The sequence below is a fragment of the Peromyscus leucopus genome, chromosome 22 (assembly GCF_004664715.2).
Source record: "Peromyscus leucopus breed LL Stock chromosome 22, UCI_PerLeu_2.1, whole genome shotgun sequence".
Taxonomy (NCBI): Eukaryota; Metazoa; Chordata; class Mammalia; order Rodentia; family Cricetidae; genus Peromyscus; species Peromyscus leucopus.
This window is the reverse complement of record NC_051081.1, coordinates 40775613-40797537: the sequence shown is the minus strand read 5'-3', so window position 1 is coordinate 40797537 and position 21925 is coordinate 40775613. Positions and strand designations below refer to the sequence as shown.

The 21925-nt window shown below is 42.3% G+C and overlaps 1 protein-coding gene across 2 annotated transcripts in view; it reads left to right on the top strand.

Annotated features, from left to right (window-relative positions):
* Positions 1-21925, top strand: part of Ldah (lipid droplet associated hydrolase) — a 74906-nt gene that overhangs the window by 25389 nt on the left and 27592 nt on the right. For both annotated transcript variants that reach the window (XM_028867605.1, XM_037198135.1), the window contains exon 4: positions 7933-8102. In XM_028867605.1, coding sequence (XP_028723438.1) covers positions 7933-8102 — 170 coding nt within the window. The remainder of the gene's footprint in view (positions 1-7932; positions 8103-21925) is intronic.

Below are 21925 nucleotides of genomic sequence, written 5' to 3'. Positions count from 1 at the left end.
GAGTCAGGCGGATCTCTGTGAGTTCGAGGCCAGCCTGGTCTACAGACCGAGATCCAGGACAGGCACCAAAACTACACAGAGAAACCCTGTCTCAAAAAACAACAACAAAACTAAAACCAAATATCACCAACCTAGAGTTCTGTGTCTAATAAAATTACCCTTGGAAAGTAAAGTACAAGTAAAGACTGTCTATACAAGGCTTTAGCTCTGCCTCACAAGGGAAGGACAGTGAAGATAGAAACTCACATCTGTAACAAGAAAGGAAAGGCATGGTTAGAGACATGGCTGACCAGTTAAGAGGACTTGCTCCTCTTCAGAGGACCAGAGTTTAGTTCCTAACACCCGTATTCAGTAGGTCACAACCATCTACTTCCCAGCATCCAACACCTTCTCTGGTCTCTGTGGGCACCTGTGCTTGTATGCGTGCATGTACACATACACATGCACACACATGCATACACACACACTCATGCACACCATGCACACCTATATATATATATACACACACCACACACACATAAATGAACACATATACATATATATACACAGGTACACACACGCACACACACACATACACATGCACATACACATATACAAATTAATAAAAATATAAAAAAGAAAAGCAAGGAAGAAGAAATGAGTAAAAGGTTTTAAAAGTTTCATATATATATATATATATATATATATATATATATATATAAAATTTTACAATACCATTTAGTTCTACATATCAGCCACGGGTTCCCCTATTCTCCCCCTCCACCCCTTCCCCTTACCCCAGCCTACCCCCTATTCCCACCTCCTCCAGGACAAGTCCTCCCCGAGGACTGCGATCAACCTGGTAGATTCAGTCCAGGCAGGTCCAGTCCCTTCATCCTAGACTGAGCCAAGTGTCCCTGCATAAGCTCCAGGTTTCAAACAGCCAACTCATGCAATGAGCACAGGACTTGGTCCCACTGCCTAGTTGCCTCCCAAACTGATCAAGCCAATCAACTGTCTCACCTATTCAGAGGGCCTGATCCAGCTGGGGCCCCTCAGCCTTTGGTTCATAGTTCATGTGTTTCTATTCATTTGGCTATTTTTTTTCAATAATTGAGTAAAAGCGAAATTTATTATAAGCCACAGTTGTCCTAGGGACCTCCATGCTATATATATAGCCTCTATGGTTCTATGGGTTGTGGTCTGATTGTTCTTTATTTTATATCTAGAATCCACCTATGAGTGAGTACATACCATGACTGTCTTTCTGGGTTTGGGTTACCTCACTCAGGATGATTTTTTCTAGTTCCATCCATTTGCCTGCAAATTTCATGCTTTCATTGTTTTTCTCTGCTGAGTAGTACTCCATTGTGTATATGTACCACATTTTTTCCATCCATTCTTCCGTTGATGGGCTCTAGGTTGTTTCCAGGTTCTGGCTATTACAAATAGTGCTGCTATGAACATAGTTGAGCATGTATCTTTATGGTATGAATCAGCATTCTTTGGGTATATGCCCAAGAGTATGGCTGGGTCTTGAGGTAGTTCGATTCCTAATTTTCTGAGAAACTGCCATACTGATTTCCACAGTGGTTGTACAAGTTTACATTCCCATCAACAGTGGAGGAGTGTTCCCTTTGCTCCACATCCTCTCCAACATTGGTTGTCATTGGTGTTTTTGATTGTAGCCATTCTAACAGGTGTAAGGTGGTATCTCAGAGTCATTTTGATTTGCATTTCTCTGATGATTAAGGATGTTGAGCATTTCTTTAAATGTCTTTCAGCCATTTGTAGTTCTTGTTTTGTGAATTCTCTGTTTAGCTCTTTAGCCCATTTTTTAATTGGACTGTTCAGTACTTTGATGTCTAGTTTCTTGAGTTCTTTATATATTGTGGAGATCAATCCTCTGTCAGATGTGGGGTTGGTGAAGATCTTTTCCCATTCTGTTGGCTGTCTTTTTGTCTTATTGATTGTGTCTTTTGCCCTGCAAAAGCTTCTCAGTTTCGAGAGCTCCCATTTATTAATTGTTGTGCTCAGGGTCTGTGCTGTTGGTGTTTTATTTAGGAAATGGTCTCCGGTGCCAATGCGTTCAAGAGTGCTTCCTACTTTCTTTTCTATTAAGTTTAGTGTAATTGGATTTATGTTCAGGTCTTTGATCCACTTGGACTTGAGTTTTGTGCATGGTGACAGATGTGGATCTATTTGTAATCTTTTACATATTGACATCCAGTTATGCCAGCACCATTTGTTGAAGATACTTTCTTTTTTCCATTGTATAGTTTTGGCTCCTTTGTCAAAAACCATGTGTTCATATGTGCATGGATTAATGTCAGGGTCTTCAATTCGATTCCATTGGTTCGTATGTCGGTTTTTATATCAGTACCAAGCTGTTTTTATTACTGTAGCTCTATAGTAGAGTTTGAGGTCAGGGATGGTGATGCCTCCAAAGGTTGCTTTATCGTATAGGATTCTTTTAGCTATCCTGGGTCTTTTGTTTTTCCATATAAAGTTGATTATTTTTCTTTTCAAGTCTGTTTAAAAGTTTCTTATTCTAAATTTACCTAATGACTGCTCCCATTAATTAGTGGTGATAATGTGTAAGTGGAATGAGTGTTGGCAGTGTCATAGAGGCTGAAGGAGAACACAGTTGAGAACACTGTGATGTAACATCCCTGAACTAAAGGGAAAGTGAAACACTGTTCCCTAATCTGGGCTTAGATTAAGTACTGCAAACTCTAGGGCAACCACCAAAAAAAAAAAAAACAATTTAAAGAAATATAGCTACAATGAAAAAAGCGAGAAAATGGGACGATTAAATATCCTCAGTTAAGACTAGAAAACGTAGAAGTGAGAAGGGGGAAGGGGAATGTATCAAATAGAAAGCACTTGGAGGAGCTGAAGAGGGGACTCCACAAATAAGAGCACCTACTGCTCTTATTAGGACCCAAGTTGGGCAGCTCACAATCACTTATAACTTCAGCTCCAGGGAACCCAATACACCTTTCTGGACTCCCCAGACACCTGCACTCACATGCACACACCTACACATAGACATTTACATGTATACATAATTAATTTAAAAAGTACTTGTAAAGTAATATAATATTTTTTTTTGTATTAGTAATCAATTTGAATAGGAGTACTTTAAAAGATAGTCTCTCAGAGTAGATAAAAACAAGGTGCAACTATCTGCTGTCTACAAGAAACTCTTTAAATATAAGAGACTAGTGGATCCCTAAAGAAGATTATTATTATCCATTTCCCTTTGTTCAGCCTGAGTGATCCGCAGCTATCATGTCTTATTCCTACATCCTTATCTTGGAGAGAAAGGCATATGGTATAGAGAGAATTCTTACTTACAGCAACAGTAACTGTCACAGTATCCATCCAAAGTTGTACTAAAACCAGAAACAAATAAACAGAATGTGAGCAGCAGCTTTGAAATTGAAAACAGATGTGAAGGATCACCCAAGGCCACGGTTCTCAAACTTTGGCATGCATCAAAATTACCCAAGGGGTTTATTAAAATAAGTGGCTGTCCGAGTCCCTGACTCAGTAGGTGTGGGACACCACCTGAGAATCTGTATTTCTAATGAGTTTCTAGCCATGCTCATGCTGCTGGTCCTAGGACCCCATCTTCCAGGGCCTGGTCATGGATTTTTCCCTACCACTCGGTAGGGCCCCAAACCAGTGAAAGGTGTATGTTGTGAATCAGAATTTCTAGGAAATGTATGTAATTTGTGTTTTAAATTGATATTTGCTTATTTATAACTTGACTTGAGTGCTTATTGTTTGGATTGCTTCTATACTTACTAATCTGTTAATAGCATAGCAATTAAACTGAGCTCTTTGCTACCTAATGAGGACAGTGCCATCTAGGGTTAGCCCAGAGGGCCAACAGACTCTGAGTAGAGGGATGAAAGGGCGGTTTATCATCACCCAGGATTTATAGATAAACTAGGCAATGAGATGTAGTACTGCAGGAGAATTAAATAGAGATGCCCATCTCCTCCTTCTGAGATGACTATTTCCATCTGTACCCTAGGTATACCAAAAGTTCCATGAGGCCGAGTGTAGCCATGGGCCTTACCAACCTACATTACCTAGTAGAGGTTATGTTTATGAGTGTGTGCCATAAAATGTGTTAGTGCAGGCAGGACAGGTACATCGTCCCTATCCAAGATTATCACTCTAAGTACAGGTCGCCTGACGTGCAAAGTGTGGTTTGAAAACTACATAATGACTGAGAGAAAGCTCTAGCAGCCCAGCCAAGGTTGGCAGTAGGCTTTACTTCATATTAGCATATATTAAAATTATGAAGAGTTGGAAATGATATTTTTGCTATAGCACATTGACAGAATTGTAAAGTGGATATAATGACAGAACAGATGTTCTCTGATACCATAAAGGGAGGAGTCAAGACAAACGAAAAGAAATTTTAGCAGATTGGAAGTTTAAATTGTTTTCTGGCTTTGACTTACTAGAGTCAGCTTACTCGATGGCAAATTTATTATCAGCTACTTCAAGTCTTTTTGTTCAAAACACGTGAAATGCAAGCTAGAAATTATAGTGATTTAGCTTTAGCAGGTGAAAACATTACCTGAAGATTTTTACAGTCTTTTAATTAGTGATGAATTTAGTCTGTACAGTTGTAAAGAGAGAAAGCCACGCCCAGCAGTCCACCATATATATAGAGAGACTGCCTGGAGGAGTTCCCTCGTCCCAGGACAGTGACTGGCAGAAGACAGTTGAGAGAAGACTGGCCCAAACATGGGGACAGTCAAGCTGCTGCTCACAGCCACTAGGAATGCGAGCGGGTGTCCAGGTTGAAGTGCAGAACTGGAGAAGGATCTGGGAATTGAGCGCTTTGTTGCAGTCCGAAGGTGGATAAGAGGACTGGGGAGCCTCATTCAGATTTCACATTTCTGAATGAGAGAGGCTTCAGCGAGTAAACTCAATGAAGTATCCCCAAATCAGAAAGAAACAGGAACCAGAAATCTAGACAATTCTGCTGACAAGCATTTCAGATAAGAGGCGCTCAGGATGACGCACATGTTCATTAGCATCTGGATGTTATGTCGGAAAGCCCCAGCTCCTTTCCAAGTGCTTTTAGTAGCCTGATGACTAGGGGCTGTGGGCATGGCAGCTCCCATTGCTGACCCACAGCCAAGCAGTAAGCTTCTGTCTGTGCAGTCGGCATTCCCTGGGTAACGCCCCATGTCCTACTCGATTCGTGACAACTTTCTTTTCTAACCACTCTGTTCCATTTCTCCCTGTAGCTGGTAATGGCCTTCAAACTCTTTACTGTTTCCAAATACTGCACTTCATGCCTCTTCCTTTTGTTTACTGTTTACAGCCTTTTGGTATTCTTGAATTTCCCTCCTGTCCCCATATGTATCCTGTTGAAATCCTTAGCAGGTAATTCATGCCCATTAAATGGAAAGTATAATTTGATGACTTTTGATTATACTATCTGTTTGGAGAATAATAATTTAAATTTTTTTTTTTTTTCCGAGACAAGCTTTCTCGGTGTAGTTTTGGTGCCTATCCTGGATCTTGCTCTGTAGTCCAGGCTGGCCTTAAACTCACAGAGATCCTCCTGGCTCTGCCTCCTGAGTGCTGGGATTAAAGGTGTGCGTCACTACCACCTGGCAATTTGAATTATTGTATAAGACATTCTTGGGAGTCATAGGCTTTTATTTACTTTTAAGTAAAGTAGTGTTTGTTAATGGTTATAGATGCTGGTCTATCATTCTTCAGTGTGTCAAACACTTTCAGAGCTGGCAGAATCTCAACAGTATTCCCATCCAAGGAGCTTACAGAATACTGAGAGAGCTGGGAGCAGATGGTCCTGAACTGTGAGAGTGACCCTTCATCTCAGATAGCAAACCCAGGGAGAATTGTGGAAGAAATGGCATTTGAATCTCTGAAGAAAGGAAGCAGAAAGAGTTAGGGGCCACAGTTCTTACCGAGTTGCCTCTTTGATCCTTAGCATGAACTTACAAAGACCTCTGGGCTTTCTCTGTCCCATTTGAGTGACAGAGAAGCAACTTTCCCCCTGTAAAATAGATGAAGATACCTGAGGACTGCATGTCAAAACTTCTCTTTTTTTCAAACAAAATTCAATATTCATACTTATTTAATAGTGCAAGTTCTGTTATTATATGATGGCTAGCATTGCCAGACTCATTTAAATATTATAAATGAACAAATACATACAATTTTTTTTGTATTTCATCTCTGGTTCTATTTTGAATTTAGAGGAAAATTTTCAGGGCTTTTTAGATTTTTTTGATTATAATATATGTGTCACATGAACATAGTTTTTTTTTTAAAGTCCACCTGTGGAATAAATGGTACACTCACCTTGCTCAAGGGATTTCAAATATGAAGTTCTGATTTCAGCCTCTTTACTTCTACATGTAAGGTGTTTGATTGAAGTTATGAGGATGTCATTGTGGAGTAACAGTGAGGCAAGATGGAAGAACTGTGCAGATGTGAAAATTCCTGTGTGAGATGTGAGGGGTCACCATTGCACACTCATCCCAGCACACAGCACTACTCTCTGGTTCTACCTCTAGTCTCATGGTCATTGAAGTTTTATACATACCGTTCGAATGAAAATACATAGTTAAGTTTACACATTTAATATTAGATCTGTAGCTAAACAGACATATATGGACCTAGAGAGAAGTGTATATAGACTGGTATGCCCACATTCAAATATGTCATTAAACATACACATCTATAGCAGTGTTCAGGTAGTATTTCTAGTGTTCTTGTAGCGTTTCTCTTGGGTAAGTTGGAGAGAGGCCCAGTACTTCTCTGAGTGCAGAGAATCACGACCTTTCAACCATGATCATTACCAGGAGCCTTAGCCAGGGTCATCCTAATAGATTTTTGGGAGTTTCCATTGCACTAGGTTTCTACCTTGCCCCTGAATTGCACCCTCCCCCCCATTCTAGGTCCCTCTCCCAGTACTCTCTCCTTCCATCCCTTTACCTGAACCCTTCTGTTCTTATCCTCACTCACCCTAAGTCCACCCACTATTCTATTTCCCCTTCCCAGGGAGATCCATGTACCCCCCCCCCTAGAGCCCTCCTTGTTACTTAGCTTCTATGGGTCTGTGGATTGTAGCATGATTGTCCTCTACTTAAAGCTAATGTCCACTTATAAGTGAATATGTGTACCATGTTTGTCTTTCAGGGTCCGTGAGCTTAAGCAAGTACAGTTTTTAGTTAGGCCTTGAAGACTCTAGAAAAAGAGTTGGGACAGAAAAGGCCATTTCAGGTCCATGACTGTATGAGTTGACACTGAGGTTTCTACTTAAGTCTTTCAGTTCTTTAAATACACACAGATTATTCAACATAGTCAAGCAGTAGCATGTGTTCTCTTAGTTCACTGGATATGAGTCAGCTTAACCCAGGGGTTCCCAGTGTGTAATCCCAGACTCAGCTTGTCTGCATCTCCTGGAAACTTAGAAAGGAAAACTCTTGGACCCCTACCCAGACTTACTATGTCAGAAACTCTGATGTCATGGCCCAGCCATCTTTTCCAGACCTTCCCAAGTATTCCTGACATGATCAAGCTTGAGAACTGCTGGCCTAAATTAACAGTGGTTCATGGAATAGTTGAAAGTTCTTGGGCTTTGAGAACAGACCTGCATTTGAATCTCAGCTCCCCTGCTTCATGGGTCTCCAGCTGTCAGTCTTTACATAATGTCTGTGAGTTGTGATATTTCAGATAATGCTTCTTCTCCAGTTGTGCGGTAAGGGCTGATTTCTGTAATTTAAGTGTCTAATACTGCAGCTAGTGTATTACAGGCTTAGGACAAATGGTAAGTGCTCAACTCTAAGTTACTTCTTCAAGTCTGGATGTTCTTGTAGATACTTTTTCTACTTTAATAAGGTTGTTTACTTATTAATTAAAACATGTTCATACTTTCCCTTTTAGAGCCAAATGCTCAAGAAATTGAGGACATCTATGGTCTGAATGGTCAAATAGAACACAAAATAGCCTTTCTGAGAGCTCACGTGCCAAAGGATGTGAAGATTATACTTATTGGCCATTCCATAGGGAGCTACATTTCTCTTCGGGTCATGAAGCATGCTCCTGAGCTGCCTGTAAGTATGCCTTAGATGATGGCTGTGGGTGCCTGATTGTGCACTGGCCAAACCCTCATATTCCCTTAGCTTTTTTGTAGAGCAGAGGGAGGGATGCATGGTGGCTGCCGTTATCTTTGTCTCTATTTCCAAAACCTGTACTTAAGAAATTCCCATAATGTCCCAGTGAAAAATGGTGGAAAGATAGAGATTTTTCCAAATGAGTGTCTTTGAATCTAGGGTTCTCTGGAGTTGTAGTGTTATGTTTGACTTGCTCTCTTTTATGAAACAATATTTAAGAACAGTTACTAACAATGGCATGGAAAGGACTCCATCTTTATTGAAAGAGAGTTTTGAAAATATCCATGGGCTGGAGAGATGGCTCAGTGGTTAAGAGCACTGACTGCTCTTCTAGAGGATCCAAGTGTGATGCCCAGCACCCACATGGTGGCTCTCAACAGTCTGTAACTACAGTTCCAGGATCCTATGCCCTCTCCGGCCTCCACAGGCACTGCATCAAATGGTCCCAAAAACTGAAGTAAGAAACTATTCCTATCTCTTTTAAGAAGCAAAATGATGTGCTACCGTCATCATCATTGACAGGCAAATGCCTATCTTTATGGAACATGCTATGTGATCGTAAGTTCAGATTCTTTTCTGTACTGTAGTTTGCTAGCCCTTTTGAGACACATGTGCATCCTTTCAGTCACAAATATTTTTGCTGTGGGATGTTCTGTATGGCAAATGTGTTGCTCTGATTGGTCAATAAATAAAACACTGATTGGCCTGTGGCTAGGCAGGAAGTATAGGTGGGACTAACAGAGAGGAGAAAAGAGAGAACAGGAAGGCAGAAGGAGAGACAGCCGCCTCCAGGACAAGCAGAATGTGAAGATGCCAGTAAGCCACGAGCCACGTGGCAAGGTATAGATTTATGGAAATGGATTAATTTAAGCTATATGAACAGTTAGCAGGAAGCCTGCCATGGCCATGCAGTTTGTAAGCAATATAAGTCTCTGTGTTTACTTGGTTGGGTCTGAGTGGCTGTGGGACTGGCGGGTGAGAGAGATTTGTTCTGACTGTGGGCAAGGCAGGAAAACTCTAGCTACATACTTTGTTTATTTGCCTGTCTTTATGCTTGTTGTTATGATGCTGGGGATGGATTCAGGACCCAGTGCATGATGGGCAAGCCTCTTCCACTGAGCTACACCCACAGCCTCAGACAGCTGGCTCTTAAGTGCAACCGTGTATTATGTACTGAGGGACTGAAGTCACAGAGGCCAACTTAAAGTACCCCAAAAGGGAGTGAGCTCTTTAAGAGCCTTAAAAGTGCGCTTTAACTCACAGATCGTGACATGACCCATCGAGTGGGAACAGTTTACTAGATGATGATGTCTTCGTCTGGCACACATGGGTATAAATTCACTTTTGTGCCATCTTGAGGACACCCCAGGGAACAAGGCATGTTTCTGAGCTAAGAGCCTGGAGTCTCAGGGGATGAGACAGCTAAGCCAGAGGAAGGGATGCCTTCTCAGTGGCCCTGTCCCTGCATTTTTTCACCCCATGTGAGAAAATATCTCCAGCAGGGTCTTGGATCCCACTAGGAATTTGCCTCCTTCCCTGCCAGCTTGCTTCATTCAGTGCTCAAAGCAGCACTTGGAGAGAGTGCAGCTGTAGTCTCCGGTTTTTAGTACCAAGTGGATTTTCATTTTCTCCTTTGGATATAAGAAAACACATTTTTATGTCTAAGCGTGAACTCAGTAAATTGAAGATTATACTCTATTGAATTCTTACTTTTCCTCAGTTGTATTTTTTTCCCTAGATAAGGCATTTTATTCAGAAAGTAGCTTTACTTTTGATGTCAGCCTTGGTGTGACTTACAATCCCTTTCCTATCCTTGAAATTCTGTTCACACTACATGCAGCTGCCATCTGCTAATGCCCATCGGACTCGTGAGTGCTTCTATCCACACGGTCCCTGTGAGCGCTGGCTCTCCATGGTCCCTTAGGCTCAAATATTTTTGTGTGAACTTGGACAAGTCTTTGAGTCTTTGGCCTCAGTTTTCCCATCAATAAATTGAAAGGAATTATGTGTTCTTCAAGGATTTTGTGAGGGATTATGCAAAATATTAAGAGCTTGCCTGGGATTTTATATTTCTAAGCAAGTACTACCTATTATTGTTGTTATGGAAATAGCACTAACTCCTCCCAATCTTTAGGCTAACTACTGTATTGGTTACCTACTGCTGTGTATGAAATTGCCCCAGACTAGTAGTATAAAGTGATGTGCATTTAGTATCTCAGTTTCTAGTTGCCCCAGACTAATAGTGTAAAGTGATGTGCATTTAGTATCTCAGTTTTTAGTTGCCCCAGACTAGTAGTGTAAAGTGGTGCACATTTCGTATCTCCATTTCTGGTCAGATATCTGATCATTGCTTCACTAGGTCCCAGACTGCAGAGCTTTTCACAAGGTAATAGTCATGTTTTTTCCCAGGGCTGCAGTCTCCTGTGAACACTTGGATTAAGATGGGGCATGGGAAAGGATGGACGGAGGGGAAGGGGAGAAACAGGAGCATCACATAATCCATGTGTAAAGATAGGTTATGATTAGAGGTTCAGAGAGCTGAGAAACTGTATTTCCTCCTCTTTAATGGGCTGGAGAGCTGGCTCTGTGAGTCAAGTGCCTGATCCAAGGCATGAGGACCTGAGTTTGAATATCCAGGACCTACATAAAAGCCAGGTGTGAACCCCGGTTCCATGGGAGCAGAGGACGTAGATCTCGGGAGTTTGCTAGTCTGCCAACCTCAACATATCAGTGAACTCCAAACTCAGTGACAGTGTCTCCGAACCTGAGATGGAGCAGAGTTGAGAAAGACACCAGCATTAACCTCTGCCCTCCTCATGTACATGCTTACACATGCACACACATACATGCCCATAGACACACATGCCTATACCACATACATGCAGAAGGAGGCACACACGGACATGGGTGTCTACACTAGAAAAATGTGTGTGACTGTACATACAAGGCACATTTGGGGAGGTAAAGAAGTCACCTGTACAATTTTGTGTTTTCATCATTCAATTACGTTATCTGAGGCTAGAGAGACAGCTCAGCGGTTAAGAATGTTTGTAGCTCTTGCAGAAGATTTGGGTTCAAATTCCCAGAACCCACATGATAGCTCTCAACCATCTGTAACTCTAGATCCAGGGGATTTGACACCTTCTTCTGACCTTTGCAGGCACCAGTCATCTGCATGGTGTACGGATGTACATGCAGGCAAAACACTCATACAAATAAGTAAATCTTAAAAGGTTTATCTGGTTTCAATTATCTGCATTGTTGACATTCTCCAGCCCTACATCCCACCTCACAACCATTAAACACCTGGGCCTGTTAATCTGGTGGTGTGATCCATGCTGAAGTGTTGAAATTTCAGTGTCTCTAAGACAGCACGGTGCCTGCATGCCCGGAGTTAACATGACATGCTCCATTGGAGATGCATTTGACAATCAAGTGAGTCTGTGGAAGCCAGAGTGTTGCAATCCCTAATCACTTTGCCAAAACTAAGTTAGCCGTTCTGTTTTATAACATATGAAGTGTGATAATAAGAAACTTGTGTTTCCATCTCTTCTGTTATTTTTACTGGAATTTTTGACTTCCATAAGATTTTGAGGGCACATTTGCAGTTTACTGGCTGGTGGGTTTGGTCTCCTTTGGCTCAGCCCTTTGCAGTATCTTTGTGTAATTATTGACAGCTTTGTTCTTAAATCATTTGAAGAGACTTATTGTATAATGGCAGACATATTGTCTGACCTGTAGTTTTGTTCAGTATAACATCATTGCCCCTTTTAAAATCTGACATTAAAATTTGTTATTTGTTTCTCTCTTCAATCAAGTTTGACATATAAAAATATAGAAATAGAAGTTTGTCAGATATTTGGAAAGTAGTATCCAGAACAGGGATCTTTTTTTCTCTAAACAAGTTAATTGGAAGAGTGGTAAGTAGTGGCTGCCCTGACTTATGATGATAAACAGAATTGTTTTTAGACCTGTAGTGTCTTTGAGCTGAGCTGAGTTAAATTAACAGTCATCTTTGTTTTCTATTCAGAAGGAAGAGAAAGGGTCCTCATCAGGATTCTGTCTCATCTGGAGCTGAGTCTTGAAGTGGGATGCACCTGTGTTAGCTGTGCTTATAAAGAGGGTCTGGGAAGGTGTCTGATGGTCCTTTGGGTGATAGACTGTGGTGTGCGCCTACAGTGTGCATGCCTGAATTTATGACAGCTGAAGGGGGTGCAGACCTGCAGGTGCTCTAGCAGTGAGGAGTAGCAGTCTTCCCCTGTTATCCAGAACCTGCTTTCTCAGCATCAGCCCTCTGCATGTCAGGAAGGTGCCTTCCCACTGGCCCTCTCCGGGAAGTCAAGATTAGGACCTACCTGGCTGTGGACTGAATTGTGAGGTGATTTCACATTTGGTGATAACATCTCTGGGAGGTAGCAGACCTTCACAGATTTGTCTTGTGGTATTGGCATTCCCTAGGGAAGGTGCACAGTAGTAGAGAGCTTGCTTTTTCTGAACATAAGTGTCTTTCATTACTGCCAGATAGCTTAAGCTTGGTAGTGCGGAGCAGGCTTGTCCAGGCCCAGCAAAGCCTTGTTCATATGTGTTGGTTACTTCGTTTTCTTTAGCAGGGTCTGTGGACCAGAGACGACTTTTCCTTGTAGATTCAGAGCAGGAATAATAACTGTCATCCTGGTGGTGCTTTGCTGTAATACAGTGTAGTCCAGAGATTCTGCTTGTACCCTGAACATGTTTAAGGAACATTTTTCATTGTTTTTAGAAATGTGTCCTGTCTATGTTACAGTTTTTCCATCTCCTCCCCTAGTGTTAGGAGCCGTTTCTGTCCCTAAAGCCCATTGCTCCTGCTCTCTACTGTGGGCAGAAGAAACTGACAGCCATGTATGCCATGTGTAAAGACAAACAGTGTCTCCCTAAAGACACCGGGAGTAAAACTGACCAAAGGAAGTGTATGGGTGCAGTGAGAGCTCAGAGCCTTTCTTCTTCTTCTTCTTCTTCTTCTTCTTCTTCTTCTTCTTCTTCTTCTTCTTCTTCTTCTTCTTCTTCTTCTTCTTCTTCCTCTTCTCCTTCTTCCTCTCCTCCTCCTCCTCCTCCTTCTTTCTGTTTCTGTTTTTTTTCTTTTCAAGGTATTTTGATTTTTGTTCTGACAGGGTCTGGCTTGCTAGCCTTGGGCTTCGGTAACCCAGGCAGTCCTCCTGCTTGATCCTCTCCAGGGGTGATTACAGGGTGAGCCACCACACTGGGCTCCTGTTTTTTTCTTTGAGTGTATGTCACACAGTCTGAATTTTAGACTTAAAATGTATGTCTGCAACTGAGTAGCTTGAAAACCTTCGAAGACAGTTAGGATACTAGTTAAGATTGAACTTGTCCATTCAGGAGTGCATCTCCTCCATAACAGAAGTAAATAAACTCAGATATTCTGCCAGCTGTGAAGCTCTCCAGACAGCCTGTGATGATCGGCGCTGTACGGTGCCTTCCCAGCCCCGACAAGTCAGCCGTGCGGTGAGAACCTCCTGTAGCTCTGCTGCGGTCTGTTCAGGAGTTATGCTAGCCTCAGGGAGGGAAGACGTGATGACTCCTGTCGTAGCAGCTGTGGCCAGAGCCCTGTCCCCACATCTAGTGATAAGATGTAGAAGTAAAGTAGGGAAGAACCAGAGGTTCTGGATGTGTTGAGAGCAGACCCTTCTTCCAGCTCAGAAGATCAAAACCAGCTTCATTGGCCGGAGGTTCTGAACAGAGCACTTCTTCAAAGCCGGGATATTTGCACAGGCTTCTAGAAGTACACGTTCCCGGAGATAGAGAGTGGGAGTCACTGTGCACTCTATGCAGTGAAGCACCGTGGAAAAGAAAGAATTGGCTTTTGTCGCTGGGCCCCTGAAGACAGTAATAGCAGGTACCATGTTCATTGGGGTTGCCGTGTGATAAATCTAAAGAGATTGTCAGCCGTCAGATCCTGGGCTAATAGTTGGAGGCAGACAAATATAGCTTGGCTAGAAGCCACTGAAGGATCATGGATCATGTCAGACATGCAGTAAACTCATTTCTCAGTGCAGAAAATGACAAAAATCAAAGTATACTAAAAAGCAAACAATCAGGTAATAAGTAGTCCAAGTGAGCAAAACGAAATGCAGTACACATGGTATAATTCCCAGTGGAGATTACAATAAAGGGGCCATAGATGTATGTATACTGGAGGAATTGATTCATTTGGTGTGAAGGAAGAGAGAGTGAAAGATGCAGAAAATACAATTGTGCCCCAGATTATCATTCTCAGTCCACAGGTGCACCCTGGGATGTTGCAGCAGGTGGCCAGCGTGGATGGGTGAGACTCCAGGCTGTGCCACACCTGCCCAGGCACAGGGCACAAGCCCGAGGAAAAAGGCGTGTTTCTTGCCTGTAATGCAAGTCCTCTGAGGATAGGCTGTGCCTGTGTAGTTCTCTCTGGACAGTCTTCCTCCAGAATCCAAGTTCATCATGTAACCCTGTCTGACGTATTCTGTCTTCCTGGATAGGATAGAAAGGGGTGCATTTTAAAGTCTCCTGAAGGTAACCCTATTCCTCCCAGTCCAGGGCAAGTCACATGACCAGTGTTTGGCCCATGGTCTGGGATGTCTAAAGCTCTCCAGAGAGAAGAAATCATTTGTGAATGACAAAACAGCACTTAGAAAGAACTAGACCAGTGTGTATTTCTATTGTAATGTAGGTATTTATCGTGAGACATTTGTTTCTCATTTTACAAGTGTGTGCTGCTATCTCAGGTTACAGTCTGGAATGTATATCTAATTGTGAGTTAAGGAGAAGTTTTGAGAATCACTCATCCAGACTGGTCTAGCACAGAAGCTGTGAGAAGGGAAAGGAGGTCAGCAGAGGTGCCGTGTGTGGAGGACTGGAGAGCCCTGGCTCCTTGTCAGTCACCCTCAAGACATGGAGTTCGTTTCTTCCCCTTTGCATTGAGGCTGGGCACCTGACCACAAGTCACTGCAGTGCTCGGGCGTGAGGTTCCGGTACTTCCAAGTCCAGACGTCAGAGGTCTGAGACCTTCTGTTTCCTCCATCTCAGTGGGCAGCTGCCATAGTCAAGGTCTAGCTGCTCTGGCATTGCCTGGCTGGCCGCATGGGAGGGTCCCCAGGCACTTGGCAAAGCAGCCCTTCAGAGCACTGAGTGCTGCATCAGTGGCCCAGCTGATCCGGGAGCCGCACTGCCATCCAGCTGAGCCCTGTTAGAATTCCTCACCTGCAGAGTCCTGAGACAGAGAAACGCTCTACAGTAATGGGTAGCTGAAGGAAACTGATGGCTGCTTAAGGAGATAAGGAGGTGGAAAGCATCACATTGCTGGAGTTAACACTGGAGGTTACCCTGGAGAGTGCATCGTTAGTGAAATAAGAGAAGGAAGCTGCAGAATGTTGAGTGATAGATATTCACCTAGAAGCCAACCAGTGAGGAGAAAAATTCAATACAGGAAATAAGGAAGTGGTGGAGGGAAGAATCATATTTTTTATTTTCCCATTTTTATCTTCATGCATACGGGTGCTTTGCCTGCATGTGCATCTGTGTGCCACATGCATGTATTGCCAGGGGAGACCAGAAGAGGGGGCCATATCTGCTGGGACTCCAGTTACAGTCCTTTGTGAGCTGCCCTGCCTGCTGGAAATCCAGTCCAGGTCCTCTGCAGGAGCAGCTAGCACTCCTAACCACTGAGCCATCTCTCCAGCTCCTTTTCCTTCAGTAAAGATGTTTGCTGCTGTTTCTTCAATACCTGAGTTCTTCAAGGCCGTAAGGGGAGCTGTGATGGGAAGTGGGTGAATGTTTGCTCTGCAGGGAGTTTGGGGAGAATTTGGAGGGATCAGAGCATGCGTGGATGTTGTCGAGGCAGAAGGTAAAAGAAGTTGGCCTTGAGATGTGGCTAAGGGCAGAAATTGAACTACAAACAGGATCAGACTTGTAGAACTGAGATGGAGGCCTATGGGACAGTACAGTGAAGGATCTGGATTTCACAGGAGCAGTGCAGTCATTGGACACTTGTGTCCCTGGGACCCACTATTGCCCTGGGGTGAGAAAACACAGTGATCAGATAGTCAGCCGTGACTACTCGGACTTGTGAAAGACTTCCGTGTTAGAGAACGGTGAATCTATTCTGCGGAAGTTCCAGCGAGTTCTTAGACTCTGACTTCGTATATATTTGTCTTTTAAATGTTCTTTACATTTTAATGTATTCTGTGCTTTTCTGGGTGTGCAGATGTGTGTGGTCGTACATGCCAACACTACACACGTGTGGAGGTCAGAGGTCAGCTTGTAGGGGTCAGCACACTCTTGCACTGTGTGGGTCACAGGGATAGAACTTGGGCCATCAGGCTTGGCAGCAGGTGCCTTTACTCATGAGCCATCCTGTCCGATCCAGAATGTGTTCGTTTATGTGTGTACACACATGCTGTCTTCCCTAAATCACTCAGACTGCTTTGTTGAAAACTGGACACATGGAAGATTTCAACTTTTCAACTTCGGCCATTGTTAGCTATCTGAATATTTTTGCAAATCCTGAAACTGCTTTCAAAGTGGAAAATTTATGTGGTCTTTTTTTCATCTTTTCATAATTCAAAACTATTTAATATATTCGTCTCAAACTTTGCAAAAGTAATCACCTTTGGGCTGAAACTAAGCATGGAAAATTTCACCACAAAAGGCTAATTTTTTGGAAAGCTGCAAGCAAGTGAAAATGGGTTTATAATAGAACGGTCTTCATGCATGTCAGCACTCGGGGCTTTATCGAATATTCTTCACCTGGGGCTTCCTGAGCTTCGCGGATCTATGTCTACACTGTCGGGTAGAGAGCTTCCCACTTCCTGCCAGCCCTTGGTGAGGTGTGCTTAAAAGGATGGATAAGACAGGTGAAGTGGCTGCTGGCTGTACACATCTTGTCTTCATTAACTTTTTGTGATGCCACTTTCTGGTCCAGGAGGAATTTTTTTTTTTTCATTTCTGAAAAGATCAGATACCTTAAATTTATTGTTAAGATTTTTCAAATGTTTCATAATAAAAATGGAAAATTAGCACTGGGCAATGGTGGCCCACAATGTTAACTGCATCACTCAGGAGGCAGAGGCAGGTGGATCTCTGTGAGGTCAAGCCCAGCCTGGTCTACAGAGCAAGTTCCAGGACAGCCAGAGCTACACAGAGAAACCCTGTCTCAAAAAAAAAAAAACAAAAAACAAAAACCAAAAAACAAAAAAAACCCCAAAAAACTAATAAAAAAAGGTAAAATTAGCAATTATCAAAAGAAGTTTATATTTCCCTTTCCCTGCATGTTACTTTTGTATATCTTTCACAGAGATGATGTTCTCCTGAATATGCTTGGTTTTTTATGTTTTTGTTCTTGTTTTTGTTTTAAGACAGATACTTAATCTAAAGTCCAGGCTGCTTAGAACTCACTTTGTACCTGAGCTTATCCTCAGACTCACAACAATCCTCCTGCCTCAGCACCCGGAATACTGAGATTACAGGTGTGGTCTAGGAAATCTGGTTCTGAATATACCTGTAAGGCCCTTAAATTCCCTTAGCCAATGTCTAATTTCCTTCCTTACACAACAGTGATTGTCTTACATATGACAGATGGATGACTTCCATTACCATGCTTGAGAATGTTAGTATACTGAGGCAGGAGGATGACTGTAGTTTGAGGCTACGTAGTGAGTTCCAGGCAGCCTGAGTTATAGATTGAGACCCTGCTTCAAAACAAAATAAAAAATAAATTAAAAAAAGAACTGTTACATTCAGCAGCAAACCATCTTATCTAATAGCAGTATATGCTTTCACATAGGGCAGTGAAGAAATGAAAAACTTTTCTTCATTGATAATTTTACATTTTTATTATGAATTTGTTTCAAAGTTTTAAAAATCCTTATTATAAAATTAGGATGCTTAAAATTTTCAGAAATAAAATAATTATGTAATGAATCTATGAAAATCCAACATCTGTAGTAGTGTAGGTACTAATATGTAGTTACTTTGATCTCATTGTTTTCATGAGTATCTTGAGTAAATTTCAGTCTTCGTGGTGGTTCATCCTTATATTTATTTCTTTATGTGTATTAAGAAATGGATGTAGTCTGTGTGTTGATTTTCATTTCATCCAGAATTTCTTTTTACCGTATTCCTTCTTTAAGGAATTTGTTTTCTAATTATGAAAGTTAAGGTATTTTCAAAGTTCAGGAAGATAGGAAGAACATCTAAAAAGCAAAGGTAAAGAAGCGTCCCGAGGGGCTGTGTTTCTACCCCGCAAGTGGAGTCTTAAACAACGTGGAAACACCAGGGGCAAATGCAGTTAGAACTGCCTGTGGTTTACCCGGAGATGGCGGCCATAGTTACTAATTCGCCTGTTACTTTAAAGATACCTGACTTGGGCAGCGAGATGGCTCAGCGGCTAAAAGCTGCCAGGCCTGACAATCTTAGCCTCCTCTCTGGAACCACGTGACAGAAGGAGAGGACTCCTACAAGTTGTACCCCAACCTCCACACGAGCTCAGTGGCATACGTGCACACGTACATGCATACATGCATACGTACATGCACACATACATGTGCACTCACGCGGGCACACATACACACACAAATAATTACTCTCAGACTAGCATATCCCTTATCCCTGTGCTCAGAACAGAGAAAATAATGTAGTACTCTCTTTTAGTTTTAGTTCATGGAGAAGTAACAGAAATTTGAGCTCTTGTAACATTCTTACCTTTAGAATATAAAATTTTGTTTCAGGTATGCAATTCCCTTGTGGTTATTTACAGTAAGCTTAATAAGTCTCATTGGTCATTATATCACAATGAGGAAGGCTCTGTAATCCTTTCAACAACCTGAAGAGGCTTTTATTATCTTGTTCATACAAGAGGAAATGGAGACTTGCAAGGACCTGGATAATTACTCAGGTCCAGGCAGCCAATGAGGAGCAGTGCTGGGATTTGAACCCACCACATTCTTACCTAACAAGCTTAGTAACTAACCTGGTATTATTAAAGCGAGAAATCCATGGATTCTTCTTAAAGGGCAAAGGAATTTATTAGGGGAGAAAAACTCACTGTACAGAACAGAATTATCACAGGTTCTGGGGGCCAAGTCTCACAAGGTTCTGGCCATCTGAATCAGTCCCGAATCCAAGCCTAGGAGGGAGAGAAGAGAAACTATGTATGTGCATCTCTAGTCTTAAGGGTAGCTGAGAGGCCATGCCCAGGGACACGGACTTCAAGGTCATAGGCAGGTAGAGCAGTTACCTACTATGTCTTTAGGGTTGTGCTTCAGGGTCATAGAACAGATACCCACTACATATTATTAAGGGTTTCTAGAAATCCATGAAAAGAATAGCCAGCTCTCAGATAAAGGTGCGAAGAATAGCAATGGATAACGGACCTGAGAACTCTAACGACTCTGAAGATACACACCTGCCGCAGTGTGTGACGTGGTCCTTACCCGGTTAGTGTCTACAGAATGACAGTGTTCACAGTGTCTGGTTGATGAGCTGTGCAGTCATCACATGGACCGCCACATCACAGAGTCCAGGACGTGCGTCTCCTGCACACAGTTCTGACAGTCTGAACATGGAGACCCCAGGTGGCTATGGCTGTTATCCCTGGAGTGACGACTACCTTGTTTTCACTTTTTTTCTGTGACGATCTCATATTATTAGGGGGAAAAGTTTCTGTAAAGGATGCTCATAGCCTTTAATTTATTAATCCATTTCTTTGGAATCTGTGTAAGAAACTATTTTCAAGAGATACAGGAAATACTCATGTGCAAACATATCATCCATGATAAGAAAACCGGAAACGTATGTTCTCTACTAGCTCTTCTGTTGGGCTTAGAGCTCGGGTCTAATTTTGTCACAGGCCCAAGAACAGAAGCTGAACCTGCAAGTTGGAAGGTGGGGTCTTACATCTCCATATATCCCCCAAGGAATTGAATCAAATTAAATTAATTGAATTACATTTAAGTACACATGTGACAGTTATATCAGCAGCTCCTGCTGGCTAACTTTGTCAGTGGTTTCTGAGGACAGCTGATTTCTTCTCTTCATGTAAGGACTCTGACGCCTGCCTTGACTAAGAAAACATCTGCCCTGTTGTCAGGAAGAGATCAGCAGAGGATATGTGTCCTAGTCAGGCTTTCTATTGCTGTGAAGAGACACTGTGACCATGGCAACACTTATAAAGGAAAACATTTAATTGGGGTTGGCTTACAGTTCAGAAGTTTAGTTCATTGTCATCCTGGTGGAAGGCATGGCAGCATGCAGGCAGATGTGGTGCTGGAGAGGTAGCTGAGAGTTCTACATCTGGATCCTCAAGCAACAGGAAGAGAGAGCCATGCTGGGCATGGCTTGAGCATCTGAGACTTCAAAGCCCACCCCAGTGTCCCACTTCCTCCAACAAGGCCACACCTCCTAATAGTGCCACTCCCTGTGGGCCTCTGGGGGCCATTTTCTTTCAAACCACCACCATATGTAAAGTGTCAATTCTAGTTTAATTTCTACAAGACTGAACTGAGTATTAATGTGGCCTCAGACTAGCTAAAGTTTTAATTTGCACAGCACAAACTTTTGTACAAAATCCTGTGACACGGAAGAAGAAAGTGAGCATGCGTGTGGTGGGCCGACCCTGAGTGTCCTCCTGTAATCTCGTGTCCACTTCTCATGCCCATGTTCATGTGTAGTCTCCATGCTTACAACTCCTACCAAGAAAGCACAGTAAAGGTGGGAGGAGTTGTGTGATTTCCTTACCTAAGGCGTTAGCCTGTCTTGCTGAAGTCTGTCCCTCTTGCTAGCTTGAAAAGCGAACTGCCATGCTCTTAGCTGTCCTGCTCATGTGTAAGGGAGTTCGTCAGCTTCTAGAAGCTAAATGCAGCCTGGAGCCAACAGCCAAGAGAAACCAGAGCCATGGGTCCTACATTGCAAGGAACTGGCTCCTGTTGACAGCTTTAGTGATCCTTGACCCTTTCCCCATCAAGCCTCATGTGAGGTCCCTGTCCCAGCTGACATCTTGATTGCAACAGAGTGAATTCTTGCATGCTAAGTTATTGTTCTTTATGGTGCACACGCATGAACACACACACACAGACAGACAGACACACACACACTTTTAAACACACATACACACACATACCTATAAGACATTCACAAAGTCTGTAATCCAACCATGGGGATTGTTAGTTTCCAAAGTAGTTGTCTCTGCTTTGGTGTGATTTGGAATTTAAGGCGTGTACAGTTTCCACTACACACACCAATTTAAATACATTAATGAATGGTAATTTTAAAGACATTACAATATGCTGTATGAGAGAGCATGTCAGACACATTTACCCTCATGAGACTGAACAAATGTGTCATGGCTTATTGTTAGAGATGTGTCTTTGATTCACTGGATTGTAATTGTTTGTTCCATGGTCTCATTATTGTTACATAGGGAGTTTTCAAAGGAGGAGAGGAAATATTTTTCCCTCAGAATAAAATCTGGAAACCACTACTTGCTAGTGGCATTTGATCTCTGGGTACTTTTTTTTTTTTTTTTTTTTTTTTTTTTTTAACAAATGCACTTTTCATGTAGTAACTGTTTTCTACCCATGGAAACTGCAATCCAAAGAAGGTTTTCTAGAACTTGTGTGGTGTTGAAGACAAAGTAGGTGCTTTGTATCTTTAAAAAGATAGATGAGCTTAACTGAGAATATCATAGAGTTTCTTAGAATCACACTAAAAGGAGTTGGCTGTGATAACTGTGGCAAAAT